Source organism: Mustela erminea, chromosome 13 (genome assembly GCF_009829155.1).
Source record: "Mustela erminea isolate mMusErm1 chromosome 13, mMusErm1.Pri, whole genome shotgun sequence".
In the NCBI taxonomy this organism is placed as follows: domain Eukaryota; kingdom Metazoa; phylum Chordata; class Mammalia; order Carnivora; family Mustelidae; genus Mustela; species Mustela erminea.
In genome coordinates, this window is record NC_045626.1 from 75,347,193 (window position 1) to 75,372,999 (window position 25,807).

Consider the following 25,807-nt stretch of genomic DNA (forward strand, 5'->3'; position numbering starts at 1 on the left):
CAGGCGCTTTTGTTCCTACAGTCCTGAGAGCTCCAGGTCACACGGTGAGTGAAGAAGCAGACAGATGCCTCTTGGGACCCTGGGGCCCTTGGTCCTGCCCAGGATGCTGCATGTGTGGGGATTCCGAAGAGTCCACCGGGTCTGGAGGTCAAGCCCACAGCCCTGAGGCTCTCCAGAGACGTGGACTTGAAGATGGGAGGCCCTGGGGAGGTAGAAGCTCTGGGTCGTCCAGCTCTACTCCTTCCCTGTCTTTGCTGCCTGGGACAAGTCGGTTGCCCTCCCTGGTCCTCAGCTGTGTCTCTGGCAAAGGGAAAAAGGAGGTTTGCTTTGGATTTCAGCCAGCTGGTGAGCTCCAAACTCTGCGATCCTGTGGGAGGTATTATTGTCAGCACCTAGGGGAAAGCCTGCAGGAGGCCATTTTCCCCGAAGTACAAACAGCCACTCAGTTCTTGGAGGGGAAGGTCTTGGGAGATTTTTTTCTTCTTCCCCACCCTCCGCTTTAATGCTTCCCAGGGAGCTCAATGTACCCCTCTCTCCCCATTGTAAGAGTTCCCTGAAGGAATTTGTGGGGCACCTTTGGTTGTCTCCAGCATCTGAGACGCCTCCCTATTGGGAAGTCCTTTCTTCTGTCACACCTAAGTTGAACAGGGTGGGCCCGCGGGCCACTTTCCTCGCCACCTTGCCTACAGCAGAGCTCTGGCTGGAAGGACCGGGCGAGTTATTGGGGGAAACAGAAACACTGTGAATTTTTCATGATCTCTTATAAAATAAGAACATCTTATCTTTGTCCAGATTTGATCTTCGCATGATCTGGGTTTCAGCAGACTGGAGGGAAGATGAACAGCCCTCTTGGAGGGTCCGGTGGCCATGTCAACCAACGTTGTACGTGTCCTTGCCCTTCGCCCTGGAAGTGCTCTTGTGAAGCCGGCCTATGCTCGGACCCCATGGCAGCGTTGTTAGTAAGTGACAAAAGGGAGTCCGTGTAAGTGCCCATGGGGGAGTAGTGGTAGGGGGCGCTCCTGCCAAGTGAGAGGATATTCAGGGAGAATTTGCTTGTAGGGGGGCAAGGGCCTGGAACATGGAGATATCAATCCTGACAGAGTCAATATTTCCCAACTGGCTTTTCACGTAAATTATTTCATTTGAAAAATCGCTATGGAGTCGCTTTGATTAGCCTCATTCAGCCGATGAGGAAACCATTCCTGCTCGGCGAATTGTTGGTGGAGGTGAGCTGGGTCCAAGGTCACACTTGTGCTTTGTGGTCTACATGAAGAGGGCGAGCTCTGAGCTCCAGGGAGCAGCCCTGGTGAGATACACTTGCACAAGCAGGTCACTCTTTTGAGGTGTGAGCCCAGATTTCCTCTCACGGGCTCTGGGTGTCCCCAGGATGGAGCCACTTTGGGGTTCCTCTGGGTAGATGTGGGGGCCACAGCAGGCGGTCATAGGTCACAGAGCTGGGTGGCCCTGTGTTCTTACACATTTCTGAGGGGATCCTGCACGTGTCTGTCTTTGCAGATGAGTGGGGCTGTCCTGCCAGTTGGGCCTTCCAGTGGGATCGCTGGGTGGGAGGTACACGCCTCGCCTTTCACAGGTGCTGCCATATGCCTTGTCCAAAATGCGACACCGGTTTCCATTCCTATCTTGGTCTAGGAGAGCCCCCGCTTCCCTTCATCCTTGACAACATCACTGGTGTTGTGTTTTCCCTACCCGATGGGTGAGAAGTGGCATTCCATTGTTGGGTTAAGTACGGCTGTCTGATTGCTGGTGAGAAAGGAGCTCTCCTTACAGAGTGCTTCTAATTACCTGTTTCTATCCTTAGTCCCCACTTGTACTGATGTGTATCCACTGATTTTCAACTCTTTTCAGCCACAGAATCCTTTGTTCTAATAAACTCTTACCAAAGATCTTAACCAAAGTTGAATAAAAGAAAGAGCTGCATTTTGGAAGGGGGAATGGGTTAACTAGAGGGCACATGTTTGCCTCCCTGTGCCCCCTGTGCTCAGTGGAGCATAGTTTGTAAACAGTAGGTACAGTCCTACCACTTAAGCTATAAATGGGGAAACCGAGACCTAAAGTTACCCAGAAAAGTAGTGGCTGAGGCAGGTCTCCAGTCCAGGTTCCCTGGCTGTCATCAGTATTGACTGGTGGAGGTAGAGGTGGAGGGGATAGTGGCAGAGGTGGTCAGGATGGTAAAGGCAGGGGTGGTGATGGTGGCAGAGGTGGTGGTGATTGTAGAGGAAGAGATGGACGTGGAGGTGATAGTAGAGGTAGAGATGGTGGTAGAGGAAGTAGGGGTGGTGATGGAGGAGGTGATGGTTGAGGAGGTAAGGTGGTGATGATGGTGGAGGTGATGGAGGAGGTGATGGTGATAGAGGTGGTAATGATGGTGGAGGTGATGGTTGAGGAGGTGATGGTTGCAGAGGTGATGGTGGTGATGGTGGTGGAGGTGATGACAGAGGAGGTGACAGTGGAGGTGATGACAGTGGAGGGGATGATGGAGGTGACAGTGGAGGTGATGTTGCTGGAGGTGATGGTTGAGGAGGTGATGGTGGTGGTGATGATGGAGGAGGTGATGGTTGAGGAGGTGATGATGGAGGAGGTGATGGTGGAGGTGATGATGGTAGAGGTGATGGTGGAGGAGGTGATGACTGTGGAGGTGATGACAGTGGAGGTGACACTGGAAGTGATGATGGTGGATGTGATGGAGGTGGTGGTGATAAAGGTGTTAATGATGGTGGAGATGATGGTTGAGGAAGTGATGGTGGTGGAGGTAATGGTGGAGGTGATGGTTGAGAAGGTGATGGGGATGACGGTGGTGGAGGTGATGACAGTGGAGGAGGTGATGATGGAGGTGACAGTGGAGGTGATGTTGGTGGAGGTGATGATTGAGGAGGTGATGACAGTGGAGGTGACACTGGAAGTGATGATGGTGGAGGTGATGGTTGAGGAGGTGATGGTGGTGGTGATGACAGTGGAGATAATCGTGGTGGTAATGACAGTGGAGGTAATGAAGGTAGAGGTGATGACGGTGGAGGTGATGGTTGAGGAGGTGATGATTGAGGAGGTAATCATGGAGGTGATGCCAGTGGAGGTGATGGTGGTGGACATCCTTGCCTGGAGCCCGATCTTAATGGTAGTTCTTCCAAAGTTTTCCAGTGGGCAAAGCGTTTGCTTTTCATTTTCTGGTAAATATCCTTTTTCAAGTTAAGGAAAATTCCTTTTTATTCTTAGATTGCCAAGATTTTGTGTCGCAAACGGGTATTGAAGTTTATTAAATGCTTCCCGGTATCTGCTAAGATGAGACAAGTCCTTTTTCTCACTGTGGGGACCTGGAAGCAGGCACCCCTTAGGCATCTGAATGGGGCTGGGCTTGTCTCCGGCAGGGAGCCTTCCTCCACCCTGCTCACTTTCCTGGTCTCTCCTTTCTTCCTCCCTGAAATGCAGACAATTTTCAAGGCCTGAGGAGGGTGAGGCATCAGAATAGAAATGATCTCCCTGTGCTGGGTCAGCGCTTTCTGCCTGCCTGACTTCTGCTGCTGTTTCCTGTACTAATCCCTAGGGGCGGGGGGAACAACCCCCGCCCCAGCTTGTTCCAGACATAGCCCGAGACATTTTGAGGTTGCCTTAAAATGTTGGTGGCGGACAGACGGGGGATCTTGAAGCCTTGCATTCCTCTCCAGGATGCCAGAAGAGGGGTGGGGGGAGGCGGGGCGAGTATGTGGTGGGGGAGGAATTTTTCTTGGGGGGGTTAATTCGGGGTGTGGGGAGAAGGGCCGGTTGCTAGGCGAAATCGGCAGAGATGAATCATGTTCTGGCCTGAGTTGGTTATTGGCTAAAATGAGAAGTTGTCCAAGTTTGTGGAATCTTTTTGTTTGAGCTGGAAGGGAATAGGGAGTCATTGGGTCCAATCTCTTCCTTTTGCAAAAAAAAAAAACCCTGCGAATACAGAACAGGAGAAAGATTTGCCCAGGGAATGAGAATGGATCTCTTTTCCCTCCTATGTTTCTCAGGACCTGTGGCCAGAACTGGCCTAGGGGCGCACCTCTCATATTGTACACATTTAGTGTTCTAAGCTTTGGAGCTTGAATGGTGAATCCTGAGATATACCATCCCTGAGCAAGGTGAATCCAGAGTGCCATGCATGGTGGAGAAAGCGAGCAGGGTGATGAGCTAGTGAGTAGACATGGATGGGTTTCTACCTGAGCCAGAGTGGATGGGAGGAGGTAGGACCCGAATGGAGGACTCAGCCTGGGGAAGCTCTGGGGAAGGGGAACCTGGGCAGAGGGGGCCAGCAAGTGCAAAGTTCCTGAGGTAGGAATGAGCTTGGTGGGTCTGAGGGATGGCAGGGAGGCCACTGGGGCTGGAATGGGGTGAGTGAGGCAAAATGTAGACAGGTGGGGTCTCAGGGGCCAGAGAGAGAGGTTCAGTGGGAAGCTGTTGCTTGGCATGAATCCTGGCTTCTCCTTGCTCTGTGGTGCCTGCTAAGGGCCTGTCCTGTGGATGAAGGAGCATTTAGTAAGCACTTACTGTGTGCCTGGTTCTCCTGAGCACTTTAATCATGTGACCTCATTTTGCCTTTTGACAGGCCCCGATGGGTTTCTAAATGAGAGGGGCCCACACTTGCCCGTGGCCATGCAGTGTAGGCGGCCCTGACCCAGGCCCTCTCCCTGAGGCCCTCAGCTCCATCAGCTTGGCCAGAAAGGGACTTGCCTGCACAAGCAGATCATCCTTTGGTTCAGCTCCATAGAAAAAAGAGTGGGAAAGGTCAAGAGGAGACGGATTGCAACGGCCGCCCAAGAAATCTTGCCAGGAAGCGGGGCTGTGGTGTCCCCAGCATTTGGGGTTAGAATAGACGAGTACCCACTCGAAGGGAGATGGTCCCAGGGGCCCCGCTGTTGTGGGAAAGTGAGCAGGGTTCTGAGGCTGCAGGGCAAGTGGGACAGTGTGAGAAGCTCCCACAAAGCTCCTTTGCCCCCAGATAGTAAACCCAACAGAGGCTTGGAATTCCACCATTAATGAGTTACTCGTTGGTGGTAAGCACTTGGCTCCTCTTCTTGTAACATGCACATCTCCTTTGGAAGACGAATGGGAAGATGAAGACTTGAGCCCAATATGGTGATAAATTCTAGAGATTGTAAGTGACAGGGGCTCAGACGCAGGCCAACTCTGAGGGGCTGCCCAATTTAGAGCTCCCCCTAGGATCGGCAGGCACTTTTGTTGTGGGTACGTGACTACCCATCTCCTCCCTCTGCCCAATCCTGCTTTTTTACCACCCTTCCACAGGTATTGATACCAGGAACACTCCTGAAAAAATACTTTTCTTGCTAAATTCCGTCTCAGAGTCAGCTTCCTGGGGAATCTGACCTGTAACAATGACAGTGATGATGATGATGGTGGTGATGATGGTGATGATAATGGCGGCTGTATCAGTCGGCCTGCAGTGCCATAACAAAATACCCCAGACCACAGGGCTTAAGCAATACAAATTTATTTTCTCATAGTTCTGGAGGCCGGAAAGCCTAAGATCAAGGTTTGGACAGGGCTCAGGTTCTGGTGAGAGCTTTTTTCTTGGCCTGTCGATGGCCATGTCGTCCTCACATGGTCTTTCCTCCGAAAGCATGTAAAGGGACCTTTCTTGTAAGGCCCCACCCATGCTTATGACCTCATCTAACTCTGATTACCCCCTAAAGACCCTATCTTCAGATAGCCATATTGCAGGTTAGGGTTCCGATGTCTGAATTTTGGGGGAACACAATCTAGTTCATAGCAGTGATGATGGGAACAGTGATGATGGTGATGACCAGGATGGTGATGGCACTGTTGCTGCTGCTGTAATTGGTAATGATGATGATGGGGATGACAATGATAATGGTGATGATGATGGTGGTGATGATGATGGTGGTAGTGATGGTAGGGATGGTGGTGATGGTGATGGTGATGGTGGTGATGAGGATGGGGATGGTGGTGGTGATGATGATAATGGTGGTCATGATGGTAGTGATGATGATGATAGTGGTCATGATGGGGATGGTGGTGGTGATGATGGGGTTGGTGATGATGGTGGTAGTGATGATGCTTGTGATGATGATGGGGTTGGTGGTAGTGCTGATCGTGGGGATGATAATGATGGTGGTGATGATGTTGGGGTTGGTGGTGATGGTGGGGATGGGGATGGTGGTGGTGATGATGCTGATGATGATAGGGATGATGGTAATGGTGATAATGGTGGTGATCATAGAGATGACAATGATAGAAATGATGATGGAGATCATGGCGATAATGAGGGGGATGGTGGTGATGATGAAGGGGATGATGGTGATGCTGATGATGTCGATGGTGGTTGTGAGGTTGATGGTAAAGGGGATGGCAGTTAACATTTACTGAGTGCTTACTACATGCCCAGCTCTGTGTTTTTTTTAACTTGACCTGTGACAATCCATTCAATCCTCTCAACAATTCTATGACTTAGGACCTAGTTTTCTGCTGATTTTTCAGGAAGGGAAATCAAGGCTCAGCAAGGTTCAGTACCTGCTTACATTCACATGCAGTGATCATGGCAGAGCTGGGATCAGAATCCAAGTCCCTAGGTCCCCATCCAGGGCTGCTCCCTAAGGCCCTGTGGTCCTGCTCAAAGGAGCCAGCGACACAGGGTTGCATATGGTGTGGAAGCATTTGGGCAGAGGGGGGATCCGGCCCAGTTTCCCCACTGGGGCTTCCTGTGACGCATTGGCCCAAGGCACTGGGAGCAGGGCAGGAGGCTCCTGCCACTTCTCTGGCACCAGAAGCTCTAGGACAGTAATGGTTGTCCTCACCCTGGGGGCCTCTTGGAGTTATTCTGGGAGCTGGGTTTCTCTGGGCCGGGAGCTAGAGTTTTCCAAAGATAGCTGGGTGGGGAGGGTGGTGGTAGTATCTGAGGCTGGGCTCTGGGGAGAGCCATGCCCTGTGGTCGTCCGAGCACAGTGGAGGGAGCTTGACCAACAAGCTGTGTGGGACAGAAGTCCTCTCTGTGTGTGTCCTGCACCAGGGCAGCCCGACGAGGGCTCTGCGGTATTTGGAAGGTCAGACTCTGAGGGCTGGTCTGGTGATGAAGACACCATAGGGTAGAAGCTTGGAGGTTCCGGTATCTTTTTTTTTTTTTTTTTTTTTGAGTTCTGGTATCTTAAAAAGAGTAACAGTAGAAGTAGCAGCAACAGAAGCAAGAGTAACAGCAGTTACCATTTAGAATGGTCACGATACCTGTGCTAGCAGTACTCAGGGCAGGGGAGGGAATGGAGTAGAGAAGCAGTGAGTGGAGCCCCGGCAGTCTGGATCTTATGGCCTTGGGTTCAGATCCTGTCTCTTTCACTTCCTAACTTCCTAGTCTTGGACACATCACTTTACCTTTTAGTTTCTTCATCTGCCAAATGGGATAATAATAGCATTTGAGGCTTCCTGGGAGGAGTTCATGAGCTCCTCTGTATCAACACCGAGAAAGTGGACCTGGTCTGCGTCAGGGCTGAGCTGTTGTGTGTGATCATAACCGACACCATGACAACAAGCTCTATGGACCTCGTGCTTTCTTGCATTGTCTCATTTAATTGTCATGTCGACCTGACTGTGTAGGTGCTGTTTTCATTCCCATTTTGCAGATGGAAAAGCTGAGGCTTGAGCAGCTCAAACTGCTCTAAGTTTCTTGTTCAGGGTCACACAGGGGCAGCCGGCATTTGAACCCACTCTTGTCGGACTCCAGTGCTCCCAGCTCAATCTGCTTTGCTCTGCTGGTGTCTCCCTGATAAAGAATGTACTCCAGTCCATCTTCTGGTTGGGGCTGGAGCTTGTCTGCAGGGACCCCGTCACTCTGTCAAGACTCAGTGGGTCTAGAAGTATTCTGTCCTACCCGTGATGATGGACACAGAGCCTGCACTCCTGCCTCAAGTTCATGGCAGTTTCCTCTCATTTGTTTGGCATTCATTCATGAGAGAAAGAGAGCGAGAGAGAGAGCACCAAGCAAGGGGAAGGAGGAGAGGGAGCAGACTCCCCACTGAGCAGGGAGCCCTATGCGGGGCTCGATTCTAGGACCCTAAGATCATGACCTGAGCCGAAGGCAGACGCTTAACCGACTGAGCCACCCAGGCACCCCTCATTTGTTTTGCTTTTAAAGAAGACTCCAGGATAGGGACACCTAGTTTTAACAGGACATGCTTAATGTGAGGTTCTAAAACTGTACATTCTGATGTGGTCCTAAGTGGCCCAAATCCAGGAATAACATCTAGGAGAGGTTAAATTAGAGACATGGTCATAGTTGTGGTGTGGTCCTTTGAAAGGGGTGGGAGGGGGTTAGAGGACCTCAGCAGAGGACCTCAGCTAACCTACTGCTTCCAAGCTGTGTCATCTGGGGCAAGTCATTTCATTTCATTCTAGGCCTGTTTCTCCACCCACCATCCACCTGTGTGTCCGTTCACCCACTAACCCACCCATCCACCACATATCCACCCACTAACCCACCCACCCATCCATCCATTTACCCACCTACTCACTCCCACAGTCTCCATCCATCCACCCAGCCACTGACCCACCCGTCCACCCATCCATCCACTCAGTAGGCATTTAGGGAGCTCCCAGTGAGTTAAGAACTATACCAGATGCTGGGTCCCCTAATTAAGACATTGCCATGAGGGTAATCTACACAAACATCAACAGAAAACTAAATTATGGACCTTCATAATGCTATGCAGCCGTTAAGAATCTGGCAGGTCAATAGGAATGGATAGGGAATGGCCTTCAGAAGTACAGTCAAGAGGAAAATAAACATGGCAGAAGTATATGGTATGTCACCACATGTGTAAAAAAGAAGAAAACGGTCTATTTGAACACACGTGTATCTGGATTTGCCCAGAGAATTTCTGGAAGGACACCTGAGAAACGAATATCAGAGACTGCCTCTGGGGAAGGAGGCAGGGGATTAGGGATGATGGCAAGGACATCAGCTCTCTTCCATTTCGTGTTGTTTGGATTTTTTTTTTCTTGGAGCATGTTACCTATTTAAAAAAAAAAAAAAAAAAGACAGACTCAGTATCTGTGTAATGATATGGAAAGATAAGAGAATAGCAAATTACGATGTTGTCCATGACACATATGTGATTAAGAAGTATAGCGGACTGTGGGAGCAGAGAGTGACACCTAGCTCAGCCTGGGACAATCTAGGAGGCTTCCCAGAGGAGGTGATGCCTGAGATGAGGCTCCCAGCCTGAGCGGAGGTTAAGGGAAGACCCCTGGCGAGGGCATTCCTGGCAGAAGGAATAACAAGGGGAAGTCCTAAGGGGAAGGTTCGGCATCCTGGAGCAAATCCATCGATGTGGTAGGAAAAGTATGGACAATTGGGGAGCCAGGGACAGGGTCACTTTTGTTTAGGAAGACCCCTGCCGCAGTCACGTGCAATGTGGATCCCAGCAGTGAGGTTGGAGGCAGGGAGACCAGTGGGGAGGCCAGGAGAGAGGAGGAAGGTCTAGACTGAGGCAGATGCTAGGGCGGTGGGGGTGTAGGGGCGAGAGAGGAAGGGACTCAGGAGCTTTTTTGCAGAAACACCAGCGCCCAGATCCCACCACCAGGCCATGAGATTTAACGGGGTGTCGGGGTTAAACTGGGCTCCCTGGCAGTTCTGATGCACAGCCAGGTAAGGGCCCTGGTGCTTGGGGCCGAGATGGCCGAATGAATGGACTGGCGCTCGTCCTGTGTTGGTGCATCTTCTTCCTGTGAAGGCTCAGGGCCCAGGTGAACGTCTGATGTATGGTCGGTCGGAATCTTTGGTGTTTCTGCCAGAAGGAAACCAGGAAGGCAAAGCCTGGGCTTTGGCTTGAGTTGGTTTAAATAACGTCCACCTCAGAGGGTTGTCACGAGAGGGAACACAATACCAGTGTGAGGGCCTGGCCCAGGGCGTGTGCGCGGGAAGGAAGTTTGACTCCGACACACTCAGAGCTAGCTTCAAGCTCATTCAAGGGTATGCGACGCCCTCCTGTGGTTAAAACTAGATTTGTTTGGGCAAAGCGGGGTCGGGGGCGTGGGGGGTTAGTCTGGAATGTAAGTCACAGAAATTCTTTTAGCTGCACAACCGCATATTTTGAGGTTTGGGTTGTTCTGGCAATACTGCCCGAGCAGTTCGGGAGTGGCCTGTGACGTGCAGAATTCTGGTTCAACTCTCAGAGGATACTCACCCTGGCAGAGAGATTGCGTTTTTTTAAATTACAAAGAGAAGCGGTAGGGGAATTGCAGTGTTGCCACATATGAAGAAGTAGGGAAGGAGACCAGCTTATCCTAGAGGGGTGAAATGGCAGCATGTGCCACGCAGACCATCTGACATGTTTCCTGACATGTCCCCACCCGGCGGCCCTAATCGGAGAGTCTTAGGAAGGCCCTGGCCCTCTCCACAGGCCATGGAGGGAATGGCCTTTGAAGTTCTGTGCACTTCTCCAGGACTCAGAGGACGTTTTGTTTTGTTTTGTTTTCCTTTTCTTTTCTTTCTTTCTTTCTTTTCTTTCTTTTTTTTTTTTTTTTAAACAAAGAAAGTATATTTAAGAGAAGAGACAGCCAGCCCATGCCTGGACAAAAAAAACCTCACCATCAGAAAAAAGCACATCTCATTTTTGAAGAGTTGAAGGAGATCTGAGATGGTTAGCTGGTACTTTAGATCCCAGGGCCTCCTTTAGTGGGATTTTGGCTGATGCAGGACTGTGGGTACCTTGGAATAATATCCACAACCCTGGGGCGCAGACAGGGTTCAGGAGGGACAGTGTAGAATGTTAGGCATGCTGGGCCAGGGATGGCTTTAAAGCTTTAAAGCTCAGGTCACCGTACACGGACAGACCATTTGGAATGAACTACTCAAACAGCACACCTGTGTGGGGCAGGACAGAGCCTGGCCAAAACCAACTGCTCCCCTGTGGCTTGGCTCCCCTGCCCCCCAGAACTGCCAGAGGCCATCCGAAGTCACAGGCATTAGAATCACCTGCACAGGCCTAAAGCCAAATGCTGGGCCTAGAAATCTACATTTTCAAATGACCTCAGGTGGGTTTTTTGTTGTTGTTGTTGTTTTTTAAGGACTCCTACTGTTACAGCCTTTAATGTACAAAATCTGAATTCCATCAGGGATGTATACATACCTAGATCAACTTCTTGGGTCAAAGTTGTGGCTAAATTCATTTTTAATTTCAAGGTTCCAAGTGGCTGGGCCAGTTCTCTGAAAGCTCAGCAGCCTTTCTCCCAATGAGAGGAGCAACGGCCTGTACTAATTCCATCACAGTATTAATCACACTGGATTTTAATCACCAGCTTATCACTTTCCCACTACACTGGGGGCCCCTTGAGAAGGCAGACGGGCACATTCACTTTGCTGTGAAGTAGGTACCAAATTACTTGCTACATGAGTAATATCCGTGTTACTACTCAAATTGCATACAATTATTAAGTATGAATCTCCAAATAGTCTATAATCTGATTGAAGATCCTCACATACAAAGAAAGGGACACCAAGGCTTTTGATGCAGCCTGTGCTACATCATTTTTAACATTTGTAGCTGAGGCATTTTAGTGTAAGAGCTGGTACCTCTATACATAAACTTGTAAAAATTTTAAATTCATTATCTATTCATGTTTTTAGCCTTTGCCTTCTAGAAAATCGTTAGCTGTCCCTTCTGGCTGCTGTGTGCAGAGATCCTCCTGTCGGAGTGATTTTAAAAGCGTCATTTGTAGGTGAGCAGCTCCTTTGTCCTTCAGTGGCAGTAAGCCTTATGCCTGCGTTCGCGCTGCTTCCCATTTTGCCATCCGGGTCGACCCTCCCTGCAGTGGTGGTACCCTGAAAACAGATTCTGGTAGACTCTGAAGAGTTTGTTTTGCCTGAGGCTCCACGTGCTTCGTGGCTTGCAAGACCTAAGGGCCTGCCAATTCCACAGCGCCAGAGGGCGGTCCGGCTGCCACCGTGGCACCGGCCGTGGCTTGGTTTGGCATTGCTGCTTCCACTGAGTGCGCAGTTCATCCTAGCCTGATGGCCACCAACTCCACACCTCTACCACAAGGTGACAAGGCCACCAGTAGCAGGCAGGTGGGTGCCTCCCAGACACAGGCTCCACCCCCTCCCCCCCAGCTGCTCCGTGACTTTACAGAATTGTCAGGGCCAGGGTTTCTCAGGTTTTAGTGTTTCACAAACCAGTGAAATTATAGAGTATTCTGGACTCATGTTGATTTGTCAATCTACTATTTTGCAAAGAACAACAAAAAGAGATGGCTCTCTCCTTTCACCTTTGCCCCCATTCTGTAAAACGTGACACACATCTGGCCGGCTCTGCCCATGGGCCTTATTGTCTGGTTTTCTCAGAAAGATGCGCGTGTCATCACAGCCCAGCATCTGGGAGCCCCAAGGGGGCTCCAGACAGGGCCCTGGAGTGAGTGAGGGATCCAAGAGACAAGGCTTTTCAGAGAAAAACATGGTCTTATATCCTTTATTTTATATATATGTGTATATATATATGCACATCTGTTTTATGTACAATAATTGGTTCTATCAAATAATATCACAGCCTTCTATTGGTAATCTTCCCCAAGACAGTTTCAGGTGAAATTAGGTATTTGCGCACTTTGACTACCACACTTGAGAATTTGTGACTGATTTCCGTTAGAGGCCATGCGCACAATTCAAAATATATACAAATGGGGTTAAGGTGCTAAGAGCGGGCCGAAAGAAAGCACAGGACTTAGAACAAGTAAACGGTGTATTTTGCTGGCATGGGAGCTGCCACGTGACCAGCAAGCACCGCGCGTGACTCCGAGCTCTTTTACTGTAGTGGGGGTGGTGGCTTCTGAACATCTGTAGTGACAGCAGGTCTGACCGCTAGATGCTTCGCCGAGGGCTCATTTCTTCTCCTTCTCTGCCTCTCCTTTTGTGGATTCTTGTTTCAGTTTGTAATCTGCTAGGGCAGCCTTGATTGCGTCTTCAGCCAGCACTGTAAGGAGCACAAGGAAAGAGCCTCAGTCTGTAGACTGTACACAGAGGGTCTTGGGAATCACACCTTTAAGAGCTAGAGGGCAGCAGTGCTGGGAAGGGCTTATGACAGCGGCCCAGAACCTGCATACGCCTGCCCGTGGCTTCGGAGGCAGACTAGGGTTCAAATACCTGGGATTCCAGGCTAGTTCCTCAGCCTCCTGCAATCCTCTTTCTGTTCTATAAAACTGGGACATTCTCCTTTGCTGGGATAGGGTGAGGGCTTAATAAACTGACATGTCAGAGGGCCACAAGAGATGTCAGTTCTCATCTGCCCCCAGAGAAGTCCAGAGTAAATGTATCGGATGCGGGCTGAGCAAGCTGGCGGAACATGGTTGGCCATGTTGACAGGTGGCAACTGCCACATCGTCTGGAGGGATCCCAACTTTGAAAACTTTTACTTTGGAGTCAGAATTATAATGAATAGTAAGCAACAGGCAGAGAGGAACAGCTAAAGGTGGCAGTGCCCAAGAAGGCCAAATGAAGAGGCTGGGGGTTTTCTGAAAACGTCGACAAGCTATGCCCTTTATTCCTGCATACTGGGAATCCCAGCTCAGGTGGAAAGAACTCGGGTCATGGCAGACTTCCTGACGACTGTTAGCACACCCCTGCCCCTGATTTTCCCTGTGAGTCTTACTCTGGCAAGAGGCCTGGCTCTCTGCTGATTTTAAACTAATTTGGGCAGTAAGTTAAGGCTACTATTTCTCATTCCCTCCTTCCCCTAGAAGGTTGAGAGAAGATGGAAAACACTTTAGATTTAAGACAAGAGGCGGCCAAACTGGAAAGCCAAGTATAAGTCTTAAGGCATCTGGGCTTTCTCCTAGGACAGCATACAGGGGACTGTTACACAACTGGACTTAGTCAATCTGTATACACAGACGCAGACTATATACACAGTAACAGCACCTGGGAAGGAAGTGGTAACATATGCGACAGAATTATGGCAGAAGCAGAATTATCTCCTTTACTGTCCAAACTTGACTCCAATGGGTGGGACCAGCACAGATTCTAGAATCAAAGATTGGGGCTTAGGGCCTGGCTTTCCCACTTAGAAGCCATGTGACTGGGGTGCTTTAAGCTGAGCCCCGCTTTCCTGGTCTGTAAGAGGGAAAGATAATGATGCTGTGGACTAGAGGACATTTCTGAGGCTTAGAAATGATGCCATGACGTGCTCGCATGACGCCCAGCACACCCCACCTCCTGTTAAGACCCTCCCGGAGATGGGCAATGAGGCTTGGAGGCTTTTGCCATCTGAAGGTTACGGACGCCACAACCAAAACGGCTTCGCCATTACTCCGCACAAATGCCAGTTGATGCCATTACAGAAGTGCTCCCAGCTGTGCAAGCTCATGGGCATTATGGAGCGGAGACTCACTGGAGCAGTGCAGCTTCACGGGGGGCAGACAGAGCTCCTTGGCGATGTCCGTGTTCTTAATCGTCAAGGCTTCTTCCACCTGAGAGGCATGGAGGAGAGCAGGACAGTCTCAGTGAAGCTCTAACTCAAGGAACGGGCAATCAAAAAAGGAGGTCCAAGAGGCCCCCAGAATGGGGTGGTGGGGATGACTGCCATTAAGAACCCCAGAGGATGCACACTTGTGCGTCAAGGCTGCAGCTGGGGCTCTGTGGTATGGAGTACACACTCTGTCGTGCGGCGTGGCTGGGGTAAGCACTGCCGACAAAGACACTTCGACAAGCCAGCCCGTGAAACCTCTCTTAGGGGGTCTGCTTCAGGCCAGCAACAGCAATCTTGCTTTTTTTTTTTTTTAAATTTTTTATTTAAAGGCAGTGATTTCTCCTATTCTGGTTTTGTGAGGATCAGCTTCAGTGATGTCTTTATACCAAATGTTTAGAATAAACCCCTTCAACCAGAAGTGCTGAATGGTGTCAGGGCGGTCAGAGAGGTGGCAAATAGGCCAGTGGCACTCTAGCATTGGCAGTGGCACAGACTGGTCTTGGGATCATCCTCTGCCGGAAGAGAATCTATCTTGGCCAAATGACGGGAAAGGATGCCCTGAGTTTGCTCGAGTGTCCGAGGACACGTGAGGGAGGCCCACGTGGAAAGAGCCCTGCTGCCTTAAGAAGACCCAGAGTTCCCCATCTGTCCCCCAATTTCCCAATTCTGCTGACTTCAAGGATAATGCTTCACGTTCTGTTCTTAGAAACTCAGAGAGGACCACAAGGTCAAAGAAAGGCCCTCTTCCTCCTCTTTCTGATCACAGCTCAAAGGCCAGATCCTGGAGCACAGGTGCCTTGTCTTGCTTTCCCTTTCCCGGAGTACAGGTCTTAACAAATCGCTTCAGAGGCATCTCCTCCAGATCAGGTTAGGCCTGTGCTCGCCCAGGGAGCTAGCCAGAAGGCCCGGGGCCACAGGAAGCCCGGGGCACGTGGCCCTGCTCCCAGCATTGCTGTAGAGCTGCCCAGCTCCCCATGTACACTCCTCTGTGACTCAGCCCCTGAACCTGGTCCCTTAGGGCTACAAAGATAAGCAGCCCTATATTTTGGCTTTTCTGAGCGGTTTTATGACTGGATTTTAGAAACTCCAGTCCTTCACGGGGTTTGGGACCTTCTACCTCTGCAGCTTCTGGGAAAGAGGCTTTGTCAGAGAGAAGAACAGAAACGGTGTTCTAGCTTGTCTCATTTCCACTCTCAGAGGGCCTGCTGACCAGCCACCTGGATCACTGTTCTGATTTATTTGTTCCCTTGCCTCCATCTTTGGTGTTTCTGATCCTTTAATCCCTTTTCGCACCAGCTAGTTTATAAACCACCTGCAATCCTTCTTGAAAGATGATACAAAGAAACAAGAACACAAACCACAATATAGCCTTTCCCACCCTTAGACTAAAAAAAATTTCAATTTTATTATTTATATATTTTTATTTTTTATTTAATTTTAATTAAAAGAAATTTTAATCAGCAACCCTGCAGAAAGCCATAGAGTTCTTTGCCGTTCTTTTCTGTTAGTTGGGGAGGTGAGGATATTTTTCCCATTTAATTAAAAACAAAACTGAACGGATACCTGGGTGGTTCTGTTGGTTAAGCGTCCAATTCTTGATTTTGGCTCAGTCGTGACCTGGTTATGAGACTGAGTCCTACCTTGGGCACTGTGCTGGGCATGGGGCCTACTTATGACTCTCTCCCTCTGCCCTGCCACCCAACACAGAAAACAAAAAAAGCCCTAAACAAAACACCACCCAACCTCCAAACAAAGAAAAAGGATCGACAAAAAAAAAAAAAAAAAAAAAAAAAACCCCAAAATAAAAAGCTTAACAAAATTATCCATAATTCCCAATGTGAAGAATTTAATCAAAACCTGGGCAGGAGAAATTAAAGAAATTCTTAGAATATTTAAAAAAAAAATCAGCCCTCCCTCCTTTCCCCCCCAATAATTAGACCCTTCCCTTAACTCAGAGGCAGGTTTGTCAGAAATGTGATTTAATTCTGTCAATCTGCAAGCAAACTTACCGTCTTCCCTTTTACCCATTCAGTGGCTAATGAGCTAGAGGCAATAGCAGACCCACAGCCAAATGTTTTAAACCTGGCATCCACAATCTTCCCCTTTTCATCTACTTGAATCTAGAAAAGAGACAGGAGTTAAGCAGTGGTTCTTGGTGCCGCCCCGTAGAACCTGCATTTATAGGGGGTTCACTGAAGCTCTCCCCAAGGGCTTTGGTCTTGCTTTCCATACCCTAAGTTTTAACATTAATTACTGAATTTGCTTTGTCACAAAGGGCTTGGTGATGAAGAGTAAAATGTAGGAATGATCATCAGAATGAAACAGGCTATACTGGGTAAAGATAAGCTGAAAAATATACCTCCCACCCCCAATTTTTGGTTTTGTAGCCCTAGTGTGCTCTTTGGCTATGAAGTTCTCTTGGCTGCTCACTCTGCATTTTTAAACACTGGGAGAGTCTGTAATAAGATCCCTGGTTAGTGCTATTTAGTTTGGTATGAAATGACATCTAGTGGTTTCCTCCTGTCTTGTTTCTGTTTTCCAAGGTAGGCATGGAGACCTCTGGCAAGCTGCCCCTTCACCACGATGAAGCAGATGTAGACAAAGCTACCGTTTACTCAAAGTGCCAGTCACTACCTTTGTGTTGTTTCCAATCAGTCGGAGGCTTGATATGTGGCATTTCCTGTCTCACTGGGGATTGCTAACCGAGTGGTTGTGGTTTTCCTTTGCTCAGTAAAATTCACAAAACTTTCTACTTGGCTGAAGTTGGAATTTAAACTGATAGACTGAGTAGAAAACTGACACCAGAAAGGGTCAGCAGTATATGAGACAACTAAGATTCAGTCCCTACCTAATAACTGATAACTTTGAACCATCCCATCATCTCACAGGAATCCAGGTAGAGACCAAGGGGAAAGCTGTGCATGCAAATGCTTTGTAAACAAAGAAGCACAGGATGAGCAAAGGGATTACTGTCATTACCATTAAAGATGAAAACCAGCGGTACCTGCAGTTTCATTACATCACCACATGCTGGCGCCCCCACCAATCCAGTTCCGACATTTTTTGAAGTCTTGTCAAGGGATCCCACGTTTCTAGGATTTTCATAATGATCAACAACCTGAAATTAGAAGGTTAAGAGAAATCCAATGATTACTCTTTTTTGTCTCCCCAACTTGATGGTAAGCTCCTTCAAGTTTCTTGAAGTCAGCAAGTTGAACCTGGCAGGCAGTCAGTCGCTAAGCATCAGACATCACCTGGGGAGGAAGGCTTACACTTACACAGTGAGATTTTATGACCCAACTGTTTGGACCTCTTTTCCAACTACCCTCAGAAATTTGAGTTACTGGAGAAAAATCAGCAAAATCATGTCTTAAATCCATAGTTTTTTTTTTTTTTAAAGACTTTATTTGAGAGCAAGAGACAAAGGACAAACGGGGGAAGGGGCAGAAAGGGAGAAGCAAACTCCCCGCTGAACTGAGAGCCCAACCTGGGGCTCTATACTAGGACCCTGGGCTCATGACCTGAGCTGAAGGCAGTCGCTTAATTGACTGAGCCACCCAGGCATCCTCCATAGGGTTTTAAAATCACAAATAATGAGCTGATCTTTACCACCTAAGTCACCAGATTTGGGCTCAAACAGCATTTCTGGTATTTCCAAATAAATCCATCCTCAAAAGATTACTATTAAAATTTTTTCAAAAAACAAGTATGGCCCGGCAATTGAAGGATTTCCCAGAAGTCTCAAGGAGAATGTTATACGAGGAACAATGCTATGGAATGTGTCCATTTGCGTATGATAAAACAGTAACCGTCCCGTTACTGTATTTCAAGCCCGGAAATCACTCTGGTGGAGTAGCGCACCCTGGTGGCTGAAAGGCTGCTAGCCCACGTTCGTTGAGGGTGTTTTGTCAACAAAACACACCCCTAGGTAGGGGAGGAGCGAAGTCCCTGGCAGACGAGCTGAAGCCAGGACAGAACAGTATCTATTCAAACTGGCACACAGAAGACTTTAATGTAACCTTGAGGCGTGTCTACCAGTTAGCCTTAAGTCTAGCCTTAAGTCTCCCGATCTCCCAGTGTCTCTTCCCGACCGCGGATTTTGATTCCAAGTCCAAGGACTTACAAGATAATACCTCATCTGGACTTGTTGCCCCATGTTGATTCACTGCGTTCTTAGTCGTTTCCAGAGTGGGAAAGTTTCTGGTGTAGGGGACTTTACGCCCTCGGAAGGCAAGGGCTGCAAACTATGCACCTATTCCTATTCCCCGACGCTGTCTCCCCTACTCCCCACCAAAAATCAACAAAAAACAGGACAAAATTAAAACACCGTTGATTACGTGTCTGACTCCACTCGGAGACTGACTTCCTACAACAGTAACTGCACCGTAAATGATCTCCATGTGCTGGGCACCATGCCGAGGACTGCACAAACACTATCTATCTCGTGTAGGGGAAAGCTAAGAACTCACTTTACAAATGGGGAAAACAGGTTCATCGCAGCGCAGGGACTTGCCCAAGGTCATCTGGCTAGGGCAACGGCCTCCCTGAAGCCGGAGCCCGCGCCAGTGTGTCTGTCCCTGGAGTGAGGCTGGCAGGTCATAACCGGCCCTCCTTCCTGGGCTGCTGGGTTTTGAGGCACAAAAATCGCAGCCAGCGGCGGGGTCCACGGGCAGCGGTTAGTTTTACCCGCGCAGCAAAGGAAACATAGTCCAGTCAGTCAGAGTCGCGCGAGGGGCTGGCCCCTACCCTCGCCGCAGTGGGGGTTCCCAAGGCCGCGCACAACCCCGCAGCCACTCCTCCCCAGGTCCGGCCTCCGTCGAGCGCCGGCACACCTGGGTCCTCTCGCCGGTCCTCGCCATCCCGCTGCCTTACCAGTGCGGGTCCCGCGCATTCCCTCATCTGCCCCTACCTTCTTGTGATAGAGCCGGGCCGGAGCCGACAGCTCCCGGGCAGGCAGGCGCGGACTCCGCAGCAGCAGGGCTGACGCCGCCCGTCTCAGACGGCCTGCTCCAGCCGCCGCCATCTTCCCGGCTTGCGCCAGCTTAGGCCGAGCGCCAGACGGAGGGGAGCGACGCGCCCGCGCGTCGGTTCCTGGCTTGGAGCGCACACCCTTTTACGTCACCGCGACTTCGCGCCTGCGCCCTCTCTCTCCATGCACGTGTCTGCCTTTGGTCCCGTCTTGACCACGCCCCTCCGGGGTGGGCGGGAAGCCGAACTAAAAGACTGAAGTTGGAGGGTTTGTTCCGAGCGCGGGGTTTTGAATCTGAGGGGTCTCAGGCAGGAGTGGGAGCCCAAGTTCGCGTTCACCAAGCCTCCCCATCGCCGGAATGCGGCTTAGTGGATCAACCACTACTGTTCACAGCTCGATTTTGCAGCTTAGGAAGTTGAGGGTCAGAGAGGTTTAGTAACTTCTCCAAGATTGCCCAGTCTCATTTGAGATTCAAGCAAGGACAATTCTGGGTTAGAATCCGGAGTCTGCTCCTTCCCGGCTGTGTGGCCCTAGGCGAATGACATAATCTCTTTAAGCCTTGATCCTCGCTTTTATACTAATTCAAGAGCAACTCATTGAGCAAGTGTCATATGTCAAGGCGTTATACTAGGCTTTGGGGATCCAACATAGAAAAACACATTAATTCCTTACACAACTAACCTCGCTAATGAGGGAGAAAGGCAGCAAATAAACAATATTTTCCTACCTCAAAAATGGGAGCTTAATTGCGGAAAACGAACACGCCATACCCTGATTTTTTTTTAAAGTATGTATGTATATGTCTACATCTATTTCTCTTCATCAGCATGCTGACATATTTATATGACCAATGCCTGGAAATGAAAAGTTTCTAATAAACGCTTAGTAATGAAATTTATTAATACTGGCTTGCAGAACATGATTTCATACAAGAAAACCCACACGTGTATTTAACGCTTACTTAGGCACCAGGTATTACATAAAGGGGAGGAAGCTCTGTGAAATATGTTTTTTTCGTGAACGGTGCAGTACATCCTTCCCCGGGTACTTGGAGTTTCCTCTGCGTTTTCGGTTCAGTTGCTAGGGAGACTGAACCACGCGCCTGATCGGGTTAGGCAGTAAGGAAGGCTTTCATTCCCAGATCTCTTTTGACCTTCTCAAGATGGCGCCAAACCCTTCCCTTCAGTCATCACTCCATGACTTCCTCTACGGCCTCCACTTCCTGTTCAAAGACCCAACCTCTGTCCGAAGTTGCGACGGAACACATGCCGTATTGGGGAGTTCTTATTCTGAGAGAACTTCTATACCTATGTAAAAGCAATACGAAATTTCACGGGTTCCGAGATTTTCCCGTCGTTCGAGGCTCACAGTTTCCCTTTCCGTCGCAAGGAGAGCGGGGTTTAGGTCAGGCGCACGCCGCGGGCAACTCCTCCTTCGGCGGGTCTTCGGCGGCCACGAGAAGACCCGGGAGTCACTGGAAACGCAAGATGGCGACGGCGGCCGCAACATCGGCTTCAGAAGCGGAGGCTGAGCCCAAGGCCGGGCCCAGAGCGGAGGGCGAGGAGGATGACGTTAAGACGGCTAGGACGAGGAGGAAGGTGTTGTCGCGGGCTGTGGCCACTGCGACGTACAAGGCCGTGGGGCCGGGGTGGGACCAGCCGGAGGAAGGCGTGAGTGAGAGCGATGGGGACGAGGAGTACGCCATGGCTTCCTCGGCCGAGAGCTCCCCTGGGGAGTACGAATGGGAGTATGATGAAGAGGAGGAGAAGAACCAGCTGGAAATCGAGCGGCTGGAGGAGCAGGTGGGTCCGGGGCTGGGCGGCGGGCTCCTTCCCTCAGGTTCCCGGGTCGTGGCTCTTCTCCCAGGTCTCCGGCGGTAGTAAAGCCGCCAGGGCCGCAAAACCGCTATTAATCATCACAGGTCCCGTCATTTGAGCGTTTATTGCTTGCCGGGTGTTTTGCATGCGCTATCCCATTGAACGCTAACAGCGACCCAAGGAAGAAAGTAGTGTATTCCCCTTTTTAGGGGAGGAGATTGAGGCTTCTCGTGAAGGGAATTCTCTTGCTGACGATTACACTTCTGCAGGTGGCGAGCCAGGTCTCGAACTTTGGAACAACTACAGAGCTTCCGCTTTTAACCACACCGTTAAATTGTCAGCAATCGCAATGAAATTGTACTTAAAAGAGATTTTTTTTTCCCTTTTAAGTAGCAATGCCCACAAAGGTGAACTACGGTATGATAGACAAAGCAGTGATCGTGACTGTGATGATAGAAATGGGATGGTAGAAATCTCAGCGTCTGGAGGCTGAGACCCCAGTTGTAGCTAGTCCATGTTTGTGTGAGCTTAGGCACATTTCTTAACTTCTCTGAGCCTCGGCCTTCTCACCTGTAAATTGGGAGCAACAAGTTCTGCATCATGTAGTTGTTGTAACAGTAATTAAGAGCCCAGTCCTGGCACTTGATGGTACCATGATCTATAATTTGTATCTCCTGTGTAATCCAGGATCTCAGCAGGAGAAAGGTGGTCCACTCAGATTAGGATAATTTGAGAGAAGGTTCATAAAGGGACTGCTGTGTTTATTAAAGTGTGGTCAGAGAGATCAGGAGTGGATGTGCAGTACCTTAGGGCTAGTGACTGCGGGACCTTGTGTCTGCTTCTAGGCCTGAAGAGATCAGGGGAGAAAACAGACCAGTTTTCTGAATAGTTGTGTTGAGAGGGCACCTGAGAGCAGGGGCCTTCTGCTGGGCAAACCCTGCTTGAAGCGAGAGAGCCAGAGACTCCCTGGATGTGGTCCACACAGGAGGGCACAGGACAGAGATGAGAGGGGGAAGTAGAATTGGGAGGGCAGGGCACCTGGGTGACTCAGTTGGTAAAGTATCTATCTTTGGCTCAGGTCATGATCCCAGGGTTATGGGGTCAAGTCCTGCATTGGGCTCCCTGCTCAGCAGGGAGCCTGCTTCTCCCTCTGACCCTCCTCCCTGCACACATGCACTCTTTCTCTTGCAAAAATAAATAAAATCTTTGAAAAAGGAATTGGAAGGGCAAACAAATCGAGAACATTTTTGTTTTAGCAATGAGGAAACAGGCTTGGAACAGATGATGAAATGATTTGCCTAGAGTCATTCACAAGGGGAATTGAATTTATCAGGGTTGTCCATGGGCCAAAAGCCACACTGATAAGAAATCACTTAGCTATGTGAAGTTGTTAACCTACCTTACTCACTTAACCTTGCTGGGTGTGAGATTCCTTATAATGTCCCCTTTGGCAGTCATAGTTTTGTTGTGAAATAGTGACAAGGTATCACTTGTTTCATTCATCATCACATTTGAATGTCAAAGGAGCTCAGTAAGGGTAGGCAAGTAGTTATCTTTTCTGCTTTTTAGAAATTAGTACTCCAGTGTTTACTCGGTCTTTTATTCGTTCACAGTCTTCTATTCATTCACTACACAAAGGTGTACCATAGGGTACCAGGCTGACTCTGTCCCTGTCCTGATGGAAATCTATGCTTCTGACTTCTTTCGAGCCTTGGGCTTTTCCACAAGCCATTAGCTTACTCTTCTGTGAGTCAGGGGAAATAGAATTAGCTGTTTGAGCGGAAGGGGAAGCTTGGAAGCAGAGTAAGTCCTTGGTGAGAGTAACTAGTTAGCAAGAGAGCAGGATGGGTCAGAGCAGAGGTCTCCTGGCTACTGGTGTCCTCTAGTTGCCTGCCCTACGTCAGGTCACAGAAGGTGGTTTGGAGCTCACACGGTGACTACACTGTGATATGAATTGGAGAGCCTCTGGCTCTTATTGACCTGTTTGTCATGGGGTCTGGAGATTGATTTTTCCAATTTTTGCAAACCTCCCTCCCACCTCATCCCGATCCCATCGCCTCTAGTTCCTGCTGTAAGTGCTTTTATGGTGGAGTGTGACGATGGACAACATCAAGACAGGCCTGTGAAAACCTCACGCTTGTCATTTCTGCAAATTCCAGTTCTCTGATTGTATTGTATGGGAGCTCAACAGTAGTTGTGGTAGCCATCCCTGTAACAAAAGCAAAGATTTCCTTTTATCTGTGTTTGTGTCCTGAAACTAAAAGTGGCACCTCCTGGTGCCTTAGAAGTTATTCCAGCTCCCTGAGCCTTTGGTGTCCTCGGTGGTCGAAACAAGGGTCATAGGGCTGTAGTGGAGCTTAAGTGACCCACGCTTATAAAGCTCCTAGCAAATTTGACACACAGTAGGTACGGTGCCGCGGCCTGCTGTGTGCTTTCCCCGCTCTGCCTGGAATTGTGGTGGTTGTGTCTAGGGCCAGGCCTCGTTATTTCTCTGCCACTGCTCGGGGTCCAGGTTGTTAGGGGATCTGGAAAACAGCACATTGTTGTGTGCACTGGCTAAGCGGCCTCTTTCTTTAAGTCATCCTTTGTTGTTAATGATGTTCTGAGACCAGAATAGACCAGTATTATGTTCTTTCTTGTTGGTGCTGAGTGAACTCTGTGGAAAGTCTCATAAATGCATCTCAGTATGCATTTAAATACACATACTTTCGGAGCACCTCTTACTCAGTGTCTTTATTATTTGGACCTAGAAATCAGAAATTTAGACCAAAAGCCATCCTGGGAAGCAGTTTCTCTACTTCGTTGACTTTTATACCTTTTTTTCCTGACCTACAAATGGTGTTCGTGTAAGGGGAGCTGTATAGACGTTAGTCACTCTAACAGGACTGTCTCACCCCCCTTCCTGTTCCAAAACTACCTTCAGACCCAGGTGACTTGAGAGCATTGTGTGACAGGGAGAGCCTCTGCCTCTTGTTTAGCAAGGAAAGTACATTTTGGGCAAACCTCACTTCTTCAGTTAGTGTGACTTGGCTACACACTTGACAATCAGTTGTGAAACATGAGTGTGTCAGGACAAACCACTTGAGAAGCAGGGGTTTACTCCGGCTCCTTCCTGGTACAAATGAAGAAGCCAAGAACCAGGGGAGATTAGAACGCTTGTGTCCTGACCTAGTCCAGTCCTTTTTAAACTCATCATGTAATCATGGGATGGGCTTAGCTTGTTAAAATTTATATCTCATGAGCAGGAGAACATTGCTGAAAAGTCTTAAGATAAAAATTTTAGGTCAGACTCTTGCCTATTATTGAGTATTGTTTTTTTGCATGTAATTTGGTACATACAAAGCAGTTCAGGTCTTTAAATTGTGAAGTGCGGTGGTCAAGTGAACACTACTTACCTAACCACTTGGTCTAAGAGTTAGAACCTGATCAGTACAGTTGTACGTACCTAATCGGCTTTTCCCCTATTCCGTGGCCCTGTCTCCCCTCCTAAAGCCCAAGTAACTACTTTTTTGAACTGGTGTGCTTCCTTCTCTTTTAAAAAGTGTATATTTTTTTCAGCTACATATGTGTCCCTAGGTAATATATTGCCCACTTTTGCTAATTTCTGAGTGTTTGGAAAGTGTATCGTATCATGTGGCGTTTAATCTTTTGGGACTGCTTTCCACACAGCAGTGTGTTTTGGGATTCCTCCATGTTGCTTGTAGCTACAGTTCGTTCATTTTGCCTGCTGTATATTTAATAGGCCATTGGAGGGGTGTTATCAATTCTTCTGGCGTTAGGATTGCTTACAGTTTATTTTTGTTTTATTTTCTTTTATTTTGGTCCTGTTACCAACGAGCTACAAGGAACATTGTTACTGTTGAAATGTGCTGTTATTCAACATGTATAAGGATTTCTCTGAGTGTTTTTCAAACTGGGGTCATAGTCGTGAGTCATGAATTCATTTTGATAGAACCAGTGTTGTTCTGTCATATGTTTTCTGTCTGCATGGGTCTGTTTCTCAGCGTTCTCTTTTTGTTCTTTTGGTCAGTTTGTCAGTCCTGTGTCATTTCCATGCTCTGAATCATTGTTACTGAGTCTTGCTACATGGTGAGACAGATTCTCCTCTGTGTATTTTAATACAGTACCTCGTGTCTAGATTGTTGAGTACATTGTCAGAGTGTTAGTTGAATGAAGAAGAGGGAAATAACTTAGTGCTGAAATGTGGCAGATGTTGGAAGAGTAGACCCTGGTGTTCATATGTAGACTTAAGGGAACCCCATACCCCAACTCATACAAAAGCTTTTTGAAAAAATTAATCTTTTCATTTTGAGATAGTTGTAGATTCCCTGCAGGTTTAAGAAATTCTACAGGAATCCTGTGTACCCTTTACTGGTTTCTCCCAATGGTATCCTTTTGTAAAACTACAGTATAACACCACCACCCAGATGTCGACCTTGATCCAGTCAGCACAGATCAGTCTGTCACCACAGGGGTCCTTCCTGTTGTCCTTTTATAGTTACAGTTCCTGACCTCTGGCAACCACTAATCTGTTCTCTATTTCTATAATTTTGTCGTTT

The 25,807-nt window shown here is 48.8% G+C and overlaps 2 protein-coding genes across 4 annotated transcripts in view; one reads left to right on the forward strand and one right to left on the reverse strand.

Annotated features, from left to right (window-relative positions):
- Nucleotides 1–12,440: 12,440 nt before the first annotated feature.
- ISCU (iron-sulfur cluster assembly enzyme) lies at nucleotides 12,441–19,581 on the reverse strand. Its single transcript, XM_032310707.1, has 5 exons — nucleotides 19,372–19,581; nucleotides 17,467–17,580; nucleotides 16,472–16,582; nucleotides 14,385–14,463; nucleotides 12,441–12,971 (listed from the first exon to the last, which is right to left on the reverse strand). The coding sequence occupies exons 1-5, from the start codon at nucleotides 19,483–19,485 to the stop codon at nucleotides 12,880–12,882; spliced, it is 510 nt and encodes a 169-aa protein (XP_032166598.1). The 5' UTR covers nucleotides 19,486–19,581; the 3' UTR covers nucleotides 12,441–12,879.
- Nucleotides 19,582–20,682: 1,101 nt separating this feature from the next.
- SART3 (spliceosome associated factor 3, U4/U6 recycling protein) overlaps nucleotides 20,683–25,807 on the forward strand; it is a 38,323-nt gene continuing 33,198 nt past the window's right edge. For 2 of the 3 annotated variants that reach the window (XR_004277946.1, XM_032309839.1), the window contains exon 1: nucleotides 20,683–21,233. Coding sequence is in view for 2 of the 3 variants with exons in the window: in XM_032309839.1 (XP_032165730.1) it covers nucleotides 20,697–21,233 (537 nt within the window). In the remaining variant the exon portion in view is untranslated. The remainder of the gene's footprint in view (nucleotides 21,234–25,807) is intronic. The other variant, XM_032309840.1, reaches the window with a different exon arrangement.

Excerpts from the sequence above, each read along its gene's own strand:
- ISCU (XM_032310707.1), bottom strand. The coding sequence starts at position 19,485 with ATGGCGGCGGCTGGAGCAGGCCGTCTGAGACGGGCGGCGTCAGCCCTG. Across the intron at positions 16,583-17,466 it reads GTGATGTAATGAAACTGCAG|ATTCAAGTAGATGAAAAGGG; the intron begins GTACCGCTGGTT and ends TCTCTTTTCTAG. Across the intron at positions 12,972-14,384 it reads CGTGAAGCTGCACTGCTCCA|TGCTGGCTGAAGACGCAATC; the intron begins GTGAGTCTCCGC and ends TGCTCCTTACAG.